At 35.0% G+C, this 12,266-nt stretch overlaps 1 protein-coding gene across 1 annotated transcript in view; it reads right to left on the bottom strand.

Annotated features, from left to right (window-relative positions):
• Window positions 1-1,520: 1,520 nt before the first annotated feature.
• Window positions 1,521-12,266, bottom strand: part of OVCH2 (ovochymase 2) — a 56,245-nt gene continuing 45,499 nt past the window's right edge. The window contains exons 18-22 of the mRNA XM_056803793.1: window positions 6,988-7,183; window positions 6,003-6,154; window positions 5,481-5,646; window positions 2,913-2,962; window positions 1,521-1,784 (exon numbers count right to left, since the gene is read on the bottom strand). Of these exons, the coding sequence (XP_056659771.1) occupies window positions 1,773-1,784; window positions 2,913-2,962; window positions 5,481-5,646; window positions 6,003-6,154; window positions 6,988-7,183 (576 nt within the window). The 3' untranslated portion in view covers window positions 1,521-1,772. The remainder of the gene's footprint in view (window positions 1,785-2,912; window positions 2,963-5,480; window positions 5,647-6,002; window positions 6,155-6,987; window positions 7,184-12,266) is intronic.

The raw sequence follows: 12,266 nt of genomic DNA, 5'->3' as shown, positions 1-12,266 counted from the left end.
TGGGGGCAGCTGGGTAGTTTAGTGACTTGAGAGCCAGGCCTAGAGATGGGAGGTTCTAGGTTCAAATCTGGTCTCAGACACTTCCTAGCTATGTGACCCTGGGCAAGTCACTTAACCGCCATTGCCTAGCCCTTACCACTTTTCTGCCTTAGAAACAATACACAGTATTGATTCCAACATGGAAGGTAAGGGTTTAAAAAAGAAGAAGCATATATTAAAGGAGGAATTTGTACTAAGCAAAAGAAACTCTAAATGAGGATAAACAAAAATATTTATAGCTTTATTGTGGTGACAAAGAATTGGAATTTGGGGAATGGCTGAACAAGTTATGCTACAAAAATTGATAGAAGACTATTGAGTCAAAAGAAATGATGAAAGGAAAGGTTTTAGAGAAATTTTGGAAGACTTGTATGAACCAGTTCAGAATGAACTGAGCAAGATCAGGATAACAATTTATACAATGACAACAATATAGTGAAGACAAACAACTTTGAAAGAACCATGAACCCTGGTCAACATAATGACTAACCATGATTTAGGACTAATGCTGAAACAGTTTACTCACCTAATAGAAAAGAGAAGGACTCGGAAGATTAACAATTTTTAGCATGGGCTAATTTAGAGATTTATTTTGCTCAACTTCATGTTTGCAACAAGGTCTTGTTTGTCTTTCTCACTTGAGTGAAGGGAGGGAGAAAGATGGTTTTTAAAAATCAAACTTAAATTTTTTAACACTCTCCAGTGAGGAAGTTTATCTAAATATGAAGATCAGCACCTTTTGTGCAATTTAAAACCTTAGAGAATTTCCTAGAGCACTGAAGAGTTAGGTGAGGTGGTCTTTTTCACAGAGCCAGTGTATGTCAAAGGTGGGAATTGAAGGAAGGTAAACCTTGTTTTAAGATTGCCTTGCTATCCAATATGCCAAAGGTTCTTAACACAGGGGTCTATGAAATTGGGTTTTTTACATTTTAATAATTGTATTTCCATATGATTAGTTTCTTTTGTAATTATATGTATTATTTTTTGTGTTTCCCTCAAGAAAAAGTCCATAGACATCACTAGAATAACATAGAGGTTCACAACACCAATAAAAATGGTGAAAACCTCTGTACTATGTGACGTTGCATCTCGTATTATTGATTTTATCATCTAAAATTACCTGGAATTGACTGGCATAGCATAGTGAGAAACTAACTCAATTTTTCCTGATCAATGAATCATAGGCTTATTCTCCATTCCAGACACATAATATTAATTTTCTGGAACCTCTAACTTGCTAGTGAATCTTTGTTTGAAACCTGGTAAGTCTGCTGGGCACCAGTAGTCCCATCAGTGAAATTTGTGATTCCCTTTTGAAGTCGTTTCCTCAGCTTTTCATCAAGGGCCTCCACTATAAGCAAGCTGTCTGATTTGAAGGCTCCTGAATACAATATCTGAATAGTTTTGAGATAATAGAAGCAAACACAAATGCACTGGAAGATTATAGTAAAAATAATACAAATCCATAAGGAAAATCTTTATTGAAATTATGTACTTGCATATATGAAGTAGTGTTGCAAGGATACTCAGCCTCTGATCCCAGAGACAAACACAATCAGCCTCTCATAAATATGCACACTTGGAAATGCTCTGAGGGAAGAGAAATAAGGAGGAAATGTTCCCAATTCTCAGTGAACCATCCCAAGTTCTTGTGTTTTTCACAGATCTGTCCTGGCATCTCTTCATACGATATAGTAGGAAGAATCTCTTCCAGAAGGATTTTTGTCAGTTAGTTAATTCACTCCCTAAAAAAAACAGGAACAAATAAAGAAATATTCAGAGAGGTCACATCACATCACAGTGAAGAGAGTACTGAACTTCGCATCTGGAAAATCTGGGCTCAAATTCCATTTCTTATACTTAGTGGTGATGTGAAGATGAACACCTGACAGCATCTCTGAGTCTATTTAATGAGATCCCTTTTATTCCTAAAGTCTTTTAACCTTCCATCCATTCAACAAATACTGATTTACAGTGTGAAGATCACTATAGGAGAGATCCAAAGATGAACCCAAGTGGAAATCAATTTCTGAATCATGGAGCTTGCTACCCTAATAGAATGATGAGAATTCCTAATAATTCATAGTAAGTGCATGAGAAATCAGTAAAATAGATTGTCATTAGAGGTACCAAGTTGTGTCATTCCCCTTGATGATCAGGGAATGGCATCCTGGAGGAAGTGACATTTTATTTAATTTTTAAAAGAATTCAATAAGCAAAGAAGGGCATCTCTTCCTCCCGGCTTTCTTTAAGTCCCAACTAAAATCTTATCTTCTATGGGAAGCCTTTCCAAACCTCTCTTAATTCTAATGCCTTTCCTTTATTAATTACTTCCTATTTATCCTGTATATAGGTTATATTGTCTCCCCCCCCCCATTAGATTGTACACTCCTTGAAGACAGGGAGTATCTTTTGCTTTATTTTTTTGTATCTCCATGGATTAGCACAGCACCTTACATATAGAAGGTGCTTAATAAATGTTTATTGACTAATGAATGGCAGAAAAAACTAGCTATGGTCAGCATGAGCATAGAGGTCAGAGAGTATATATGTATATATATACATATATATGCAGTATATATATATATGTATACACACACACACACACACACACACACACACATACTCTTTAGACCCAGCTATGTTTCTACATCCCAAGTCAGTTTTTGTTACTAGCAATATTTCCCCATCTTGTGTCTTCATTCCCACTTTGACCATCCATTCATTCATCCAGGGGGAAAAAAGTCTGTGACCTTTCCTTTTGTTCTTGGTATTTTTTACAACAATCCAACTATTCTGTGGACAAGAATATCCTCTATCTATTCTCAAATCTAATATCATTTCCATATTACTACTTATACTCTGCTACTTACAATCTGGAGTCTCATATCTCTTCTCCGTGAATGTGGTCTGGTTGCTCCAACTATAGAAATAGTCCACAAAGATATTTTTACACAACATAAGGTATGTTTCAGATCTTTTACAAAATCTGGCATTCTGGGACAGCTACATGGCTTGGTCAATAGAGTGATAGGGGTGGAAGTGGGAGGACCTGGTTTCAAGTCTGACCTCAGAAACTTCTTATCTGTGTGATCTCACTGAGCAGGTTATTTAATCCCAATTGCCTAGTCCCTTGCTTCTCTTCTGCCTTAGAAGTAATACTTAGTATTGATTCTAGAATAGTAAGCAAGGATTTTTATTTTTAAAAATCTAACTCTCCTTAGGACCAAATCTAAGATGTAAATGGCTAAAATTACGCATAGTCTCTAAGTTTAAGTCCTCCTCCTCTTTTATCATTCTTTTCCTACATACTGTTCCAGTGCTTATAACCATGAATCTACTTCCAAACACAGGCTATCTAAAACCTGATCATAGTTTTAGTGTCCAGTGAAATTAAATCAAATTTTATAAGTCAAGTCAAGGGTTCCCAGGCTATATCACTGGTTGATACATGCAATCCCAAGGAGTTCCACCAGGTTTTCATTATGGACCATGCCAACTAATCCTTTATAATCTGGATATATTTTCAATTTAGTCTATCTGACCTTAAAATAAATCCCAAGTAATGTTACCAGAAAATAATAGAAGAAACATCTCTCCAACTTACAGCATAAAGACAAAATGACATGTCAAGGTTGATATATCACCTATAGAATAATCCTTTTTCTGCTTATGGTGTGATAATGCAAAAATACATCAAAGAAGATAAGATATATTGATTCAGAAAGTCAGTAAAGAGATCATTAATAAAATGTTTAAATGTTTCCAGGGGGCTGGCCAACCTACAATGCTGAAAGTAGGATCTATAGCAGATGGAAAACCTATGGCATGGGTGCCAAATTTGGCACACAGAACATTCTCTGTGGGCATTCAGCTGCCATCCCCCTCCGTTCATTATTAGAAAAGCAAAGGAACTCAGGTGGAGCTGCTTCCCTCCCTGTCTTCACCATGCCTGACATTTTTTCCTATCACCCATCCTTCTGTCCAGCAGCCCAATGGGAGCTCACAGAGGGTAAGGTGAGCAACTCATAGACAGCAGAGTTGGAGGGAGCAGAGTGCTTAGGTCACTCTCTTTCCCCTCTCTACATGTGCTAAGGACATTCTTCACTCCACCCACCCCTCTGCCCAGCAGCCCAATAAGAGTGCTTCGTCCCTCCTATGTGTGTGGGACAAGGCAGGGTAGGGCATGCCCAGCACTTGGTAGAGGGAGGGGCATGGCAGCTGGTCTTGGTGGTAGGGGGATGCACAGTACATGGTCTGGGGGGGTGGGTGGAGGTGGGGCCTGGCACTCCATCACTGAAAGTTTTGCCATCACTGATCTATAGTGTTCAAATCTCTTGGCAAGGTTATCTAGCTTTCATATCTTTCCCTAAATGCTCACAAGAACAAAATCCTTCAGTTAATTCAGTTTACAAATATTCACCACCACCCCCAATTTGGCTAAATCTCCATTTGTCCCAGATCTCTCTCTCTTCACACCTAGGTCCTACTCCCTTTCTGAGAATAAAATTTTCCCTTCCTGGGATGAAGGTGGTCAAATAAATACCGTCTCCCAACTTTCTTGAATGAATATACACAGGTTTCAGTTGTTTGGACAATTATGTATATAATTCAACTGATGGAGCAGGAAAATTCCACAGCTGAGATCAGTTGGACAAACATAATCCCAGTGTAGTAGTGTAGTATCTAAACATCAATAAATCCAGAGCCTTTGGTGGTATTTGAGATCTTTAGTCCTTCCTTGTTTCTATTAGTCCTAGGAAAGTTTTATAGGGTGAATTTAAATAAGACTGAAGCTCCTTGCTTAAGAAATTACATTAATCCATGACCCATTCAATATGGAGATAGTTGTCCTACCAAGTCAACACCACTTTGTCACCTTTGTCACACCACATCTGTCAAATGACCTCCCCCAGTACATCAGCAGGAGAAGGGAAGGAGCCCCAGAATTCTGCAACTGAATCACATTCAAGCTTCCCAAAGATTCTTTGACTTTCACTCCTGCATTTTCCTATACACCAAGCCATGAATTTCACAAAAGTAAGCAAGTGTTAAATTATACAGTAGTACTGAAGGCAATACAAACCTAGTTTAAATGCATGACTCAACCCAATCATAGATGCATTTGGGGCCTCCAAAACTTACAAATGTTGTATGAGTTCAACTGTGCTCCTCAACCACCCTAAATATTGCTAAAAGAAGTGAGGAATGAAAGGGCCCTACAAGTGCATATATTGTCTGCAACAAGATGTTTTCTGTGCCTGGGAGCCAATATGTACCATATTGATCAAAGGGAGATAGGCAAACCTATGGGTGCTTGGAAAGCTTCTGATCTGCTGCTTGGGGACTAAGTAGAGGTTGAAATGAGTACTTTCTTCTTTGGTTGGGAATCTGGATGGAACAAGTCTGGGGAATAGGAATGGTTTCCTCTTCATACATACCAGTATCACTAAGATGCTCTTTAATCCAATCAGTGAAGACAGTGACACTGGTGTAGACACCTGGGTAATTAATCCTTCCACAGCCAAAGCCCCAACTGGTTATGCCAAAAAGGACATAAAGACTTGATTCTTCAAGGGAGCAAACTAAAGGACCACCTGAATCACCCTAGGTATATGAAAGGGAAAAAAGTGATTAAATAACAAGAGTGGCTAGCTTATGGAATTAGAATGCCATAGATCACTTCATTCCTATATATCCCATTGAGTCCAAAGGCATACATTCAGAGAGGTCCTTGCAATCCCAACTCAATTCCTTGTTCCTTCAGAATTCCAAGCAAAAAAAGTGCAAGACCATCTCCTTTTTTCTTACTCTCCGTCCCCTACCCCACATCCTGAAATGGAAATTTTCTATGGATTCTCTGTACCCTAAGAGGGAAAATTCTTTAGAAAAGGTTCAACTATCCCAAATAAACATACAGATAGATGTGTGTAGCTTGAGAACTGAATATGGCATGAACTTACCGAGCAAGAATCTTGGTCTCCTTTAGAAGGAAACCCAGCACAGAACATTCTCTGGGATATCCCCACAAAGAGATTTTGATAATACTCCTGACAAATATCAGATTCGAGGATGGGAATTTCAAGTTGCTGCAGTTTGTTAGATTTTTCTCCATCTGAAAAGCAAAATTTTGGCTAATGACCAAAAGTGCTATCTCTACCATATTGGCTTCTATAACTTGATCCAGATATAATTTACACAATGGCCCAGATTGACCTCATTTCAATTCCCTTCATCTCCCATAACTTTATAAAACAGCCTCACTTTTCTTCCAGGAATAAAAATTTACCTTCTCCCAATACTGTCTCTGCTCATAACTATCTCTCACCTCTTTATCCAGTCTACTTTTCAAGGCTCTGTTGCCTAACCAACCTAAGTCTTTTCCCTTTCGCTTATCCAGCACTCCTTAAGACTGACATGATTCTCAGCTCCATATGTTACTGCTTCCAGTTCTTGACTTTACCAGACTATCAAAACTCTCCTCTCACATCTGAATGCTCCATTCAGCATTCTGAGAAGAGGCATTCTACTTTTGAAAACACTTTAAGGGTCAGAAGAAGGGGATTTCATGCCATAAGGTTGGGGCACAACTCCATACATAATTATTTTAGGAAAATTAAAGGCACAACTGAGTTTTAAAGGCAATATTTTAAAAGAAAAGCTATCATCCTTGGCCACAAATTAATCCCTCTCCCCCATACCTCTGTTGGAAACAAAACACTGGACTAATCAGAAGCATTATGGGTCTGGTTTTGTGTGCCATTCTCAAATTGTTGCACTACAGAAGCAGAAGCAGGAAGGTAAATTTTTACTTTATGTGGTTCACTATAGCATGGCAGTAAAAAGAATTATGGGAGTGTTTCATAGACTGGCTAAAATGGGCAATATCTCACCTAGCCATGAAATTGATCTAGATGTGGACAGAAGCAGAAGAGATGCCATACAGACCTGGATTATCAAACCCCCATCCTGTGACCACACACATGCTGGAAGATGGTATCTCTTGACCTTTCTCAGGAAGACACACTGGACGAACATAGAGATTGAATTGAAATGGTTCATCCATTTGCAATAGAGCAATATCATAATCCATTGTGGTGCTGTCAAAGGCTGGGTGAATCAAAATGTGCTTTATTGATCTTTTCTAGGAAGAAGAAAGAAGCAAAATGAAAAATCCTCCAAAGGAATGAGCCCTAGGGATGTTATTGCTGACTCAGTACCTAATGAAGCTCATACATACAAATGTTAAACCAGCATAGCCATCCTCACATCTGCAAAACACTGGCTAATGGGATGTGGATTTGATTTTTTGTCTTCATTTTTTGGCCTATAACTGTGATTCCATCAATGTGGAGAACTGTTGAGACTTCCCTAACAATTTATTTAGATCAGCAATTCATCATTATAGACCTAGAGTTGGAAGAAAACTTATAGATCATTTAGTCCAAGTTCTCATTTGAAAGAAGGAAGTGAGGAACAAAGGTTACATAGGTGATAAGATAATGGCAGTCAAGATTCAAATACACACATTCTGACAAAAAATCAAATATATTTTCCACTGTACTGGTGTAGGAAATTCCCTCTTGAGAAAATGCTATGTCCCTTGGAAAGGGATGGCCTAGTAATGAAATGCTTCCCTTGGTCACAGAATTACCATGTGTCACAGCCAACATTCTAACTACATTACTGTACTTTCTTCCATTACTGTCTTTATCATCATTAATAGGATAAAGATTGAAATTTTTACTTCATTGCTATAGAAAATTTCTACGTGAGGAAATTCCCTTTATCAATGAAAACTGGCACCTTCTCTTCAAGTCATAGTTTTAAAAACATTAAATGGCTTGCCCATGACCAAATAGCGAGGATGTGTCAGTGACAGAACTTAACCAAATCCCCCCCAGCTCCAGCTATACTTCTCTATCCCCTATACCACACTGCTTGTCATATCATCATTAACATGAGAATTAAATGTCTAAAAACTCCTGTATAAAATTATTTCCACCTCTTAAAGTTCAAATATAATATAGACTAGAAGAAAATGACAACTGGATCTAACCATTTCTGTCTCTTGCCACATGTCAGCATAAAATTCATAAAAGTTGGAACCCAGGTAATATTTTCCTGTAGGGTTTTTGAGAAATGTTACTCTTTAGGATTTGCATCTTATGAACTTATTTTTCCCTTAAAAACTTTTTTACATTTAAATACCAAGTTAACACCACTCCTCCCTCATTTGACAAAAAGATATGTAGATATAAATACACTATGTCTTACTTATTTCTATTTATCAGTTCTTTCTGTGGAGGTGGACATACAAAAGTCATTCTTCAAACAATATGTCTTTTGCTGTATATAATGTTCTCTTGGTTCTGCTCATTTCACTCTTCATGATTTCATGTAGGTCTTTTCATGTTTTTCCAAAATTAATCTATTCATCATTTCTTATGGACCAGTAGTGTTCCATCACAATCATAGACCACAACTTGTTTAGCTATTTCCCCAGTTGATGAATATCTCTTCAATTTCCACTTGTTTATCACCACAAAGAGAGATGCTATAAATATTTTGGAACTTAGAGGTTCTTTTCCTTTTTCCCTGATCACCTTTGGAAATAAACCTAATAGTGGTATTGCTGTCAAAAAGTATATACAGTGTTAGAATTCTTTGAGCATAATTCTGGACGATTCTCCAAAATAATTGAGTCAGTTCAGTTTGACCAAAAGCATTTTAGTGTCCCCATTTCTATATCCCCTCCAACATCCACCATTTTGCCTTTTCTTCACTTTATCCAGGCTGATAGGTATAAGATGGTATCCAGAGTTTTTTGGCTTTCATTTCTCTAATCAATAATGATTTGGAGCATTTTTTCATATACTTATATATGCCTTTGATTTCTTCATCCAAAAACTGTTCATATCTTTTAACCTTTATCAATTGGGGAATGGCTCATATTCTTACATATTTGACAAAGTTCTATAAATATTTTAGATATGAGACATATCTGAGAAACTATAAAAATTCTTTCCCAATTTTGTGCTTTCCTTCTAATCTCAGCTATATTAGTTTATTTGTACAAAACCTTTTGAATCTAATGTATTAAAAGTTATTCATTTTTCATTTCACTATGCTTTCTATCTCTTATTGAATAATAAATTCTTTTCCAATCCATAAGTCTGATAAGCTACATATTCCCTATTCCTCAAATTTGCTTATATCTCCCTTAATGCCTAGGTCATGTATTCATTTTGATCTTGTCTTGGTAAATGGAGTAAGATATTGGTCTATATCTAGTTTCTCCCAGATTGCTTTTCAGTTTTTCCCAAAATTTTTACCAAATAGTGAATTCTTATTCCAAAGACTTGGATCTTTATTTTTCTCAAACATGAGGCTATTATTATCTTTTAAAACTGTTTTTTCTAGGTCTGTTATATTCCACTGATCTACTATTTCATTTCTTAGCACATACCAGATAGTTTTGATAATTACTACTTTATAATATAGTTCAAAATCTTGTACTACTATACTATCTTTCTTTACATTTTGTATTAATTACTTTAAAATTCTTGAACTTTTGTCTTTCCAAATGAATTGTATTATTATTTTTCTAGTTCATTAAAATACTTTTTAGTAATTTAGTTAGGATGGCATTGAATAAGTTGATTAGTATAGGAAGTATTGTCATTTTGATTATGTTGACTCTATCCATTCATGAATATTTCTCCAATTATTTAGATCTGACTTTATTTGTATAAAAAGTATTTTATGATTATATTCATAAGGTTTCTGGCTTTGCTTTGCCAGGTATATTTCTAGGTATTTTATTCTATCTATGATTATTTTAAATGGGTTATCTCTTATTATCTCTTCTTGCAGGACATTGTTGATGATATATAGAAATACTGCTGGATTTATGTGGGTTTATTTTATATTCTGACACTTTGCTAAAATTATCAAAAGTTTCAACTAATTTTTAGTCAAATCTCTAGGATTTTATGTATATATATAATATATCATCATATTGTCTGTGAAAAGAGATCGTTTTATTACTTCTTTACCCATTCTTATTCCTTCAATTAATTTTTCTTCTCTTGTTGCCATTGCTAGCATTTCCAACATATTATTAAATAATATTGGTAGTAATAGGCATCCTTGTTTGACTCTTTATCTTTCTATTTCTTATTTTTCTTTTCTATTGATATAATCATATGATTTTGTCATATTTGATAAAATCAGTTATGTTAATAGTTTTCCTTATATTAAATAATCCCTACATACCTGATATAAATTCTATTTGGTCTTAATGTATAATCTTTGTGATATATTGTTATATTTCTTTGCTAATATTTTATTTAGGATTTTTGCATGGATTTTCATTAACAAAATTGGCCTATAATTTTCTTTCTTTGTTTTTACTCTTCCTGATATAGATATCAGCATCATATTTGTTTCCTAAAAGGATTTTGGCTGGTCTCCCTTTTTACCAATTGTCTAAAATAAATTATTTATTATTAGAAATAGAGGATCTTTAAATATTTGATAAAACTCACTTGTAAATCTATCCAGTTACATTGCTTTTGTCTTAGGAAGTTCATTTATGACCTGTTCAATTTCTTCTTCTAAAACAGGTTTTTTACACATTCTATTTCTTCGTCCATTAGTCAAGCCAATTTATATTGTTTTAGTATTTATTCATTTCACCTAAATTGTTAAATTTATTAGCCTATAGTTGAGCAAAATAATTCCTGATTGCTTTGATTTCATCTTCATTAGTGGTAAATTGACTCTTTTCATTTTTGATGTTGGTGTTTTGGTTTTCTTCTCTCTCCTTTTTAATCATATTAACCAATGGTTTATCTATTTTTCTTGGTCTTTTCATAAAATCAGTTCTTAGTTTTATTTATTAACTAATCATTTTCTTACATTCAATTTTGTTCATCTCATCATTACATTTTAGGATTTCCAATTTAGCATTGAGTTGGAGATTTTAATTTGTTCTTTTTCTAGTTTTTTAAAATTCAATTCCCAATTCACTGATCTGTTCTTCCTCTATTTAATAGATATAAGCAGTTTGCAACCTAAATTTTCCTCTAATTACTATTTTTTTTGGTATCCTGTAGGTTTTTATGTTACCTTATCATTTTCTTTAAAATAATTATTTATAATTTCTATAACTCTTCTTTAACTCATTCCTTCTTTAATTAAGTTATTGAGTCTCCAATTAATTTTTATTCTGTTTCCTTGTCCCTTATTAAATAAATCTTATTACATGATAATCTGAAAAGGATGCATTTGATATTTCTGCTTTTCTGCATTTAACTATAACATTTTTGTGTCCTAATATTTGGTCAATTTTTGAAACATACCATGCACAACTGAGAAAAAGATATATATCTTTCAATTCCCTTTAAGTTCTCTGCAGATATCTAGCATATCTAAATTACCTAAGATGTTATTTATCTTTTTGTCTTCACTGATTTATCTTTTTGTTAGATTTATCCAATTCTGAGAAAAGGATATTAAAATGCCCCCATTGTTATAGTTTTATTTTTTATTTCTACCTGTAACTCTTTTAGCTTTTTCTTTTAAAATCTGAAACCTATAACATTTGGTACACATAGATTTATTACTGATAATGCTTCATTATCTATTGAACCTTTTAAAATGATGTAGTTTCCCTCTTCATCTCTTTTTTTTCCTTTTACAACCCTTACCTTCCATCTTGGAGTCAATATTGGCTCCAAGGCAGAAGAGTGGTAAGGGCTAGGCAATGGGGGTCAAGTGACTTGCCCAGGGTCACACAGCCAGGAAGTGTCTGAGGTCAGATTTGAACCTAGGACCTCTGGTCTCTAGGCCTGGTCCTCAATCCACTGAGCTACCCAGCTGCCCCCCGCCCTTGACCTCTTTTAATTAGATCTATTTTAGTTTTAACTTTTTCCTTAGATAATTATTGCTACCCTTTGGAGGGTTTTGGTCAGCTGAAGCATAATATATTTTACTCTATCTCTCTATTTTTATTCCATATGTGTCTCTCATTTTTAAATGTTTCTTATAAACAACTATTGATGAGTTTGGGGTTTTGATCCCTTCTGCTATCTGTTTCAATTTTATGGATGAATTTACCTCATTCACATTCAAAGTTATAATTTTTAGTTGGGTATTTTCCTCCATTCTATTTTTCCTCACTGTTTTCCTTCTTTGTCTCTACTTTAAAACTATTCCTCATC

The sequence above is a fragment of the Monodelphis domestica genome, chromosome 6 (genome assembly GCF_027887165.1).
Source record: "Monodelphis domestica isolate mMonDom1 chromosome 6, mMonDom1.pri, whole genome shotgun sequence".
NCBI classification, from domain to species: Eukaryota; Metazoa; Chordata; class Mammalia; order Didelphimorphia; family Didelphidae; genus Monodelphis; species Monodelphis domestica.
The sequence above is the reverse complement of the archived record's forward strand: the minus strand, read 5'-3'. Positions and strand labels throughout refer to the sequence as shown.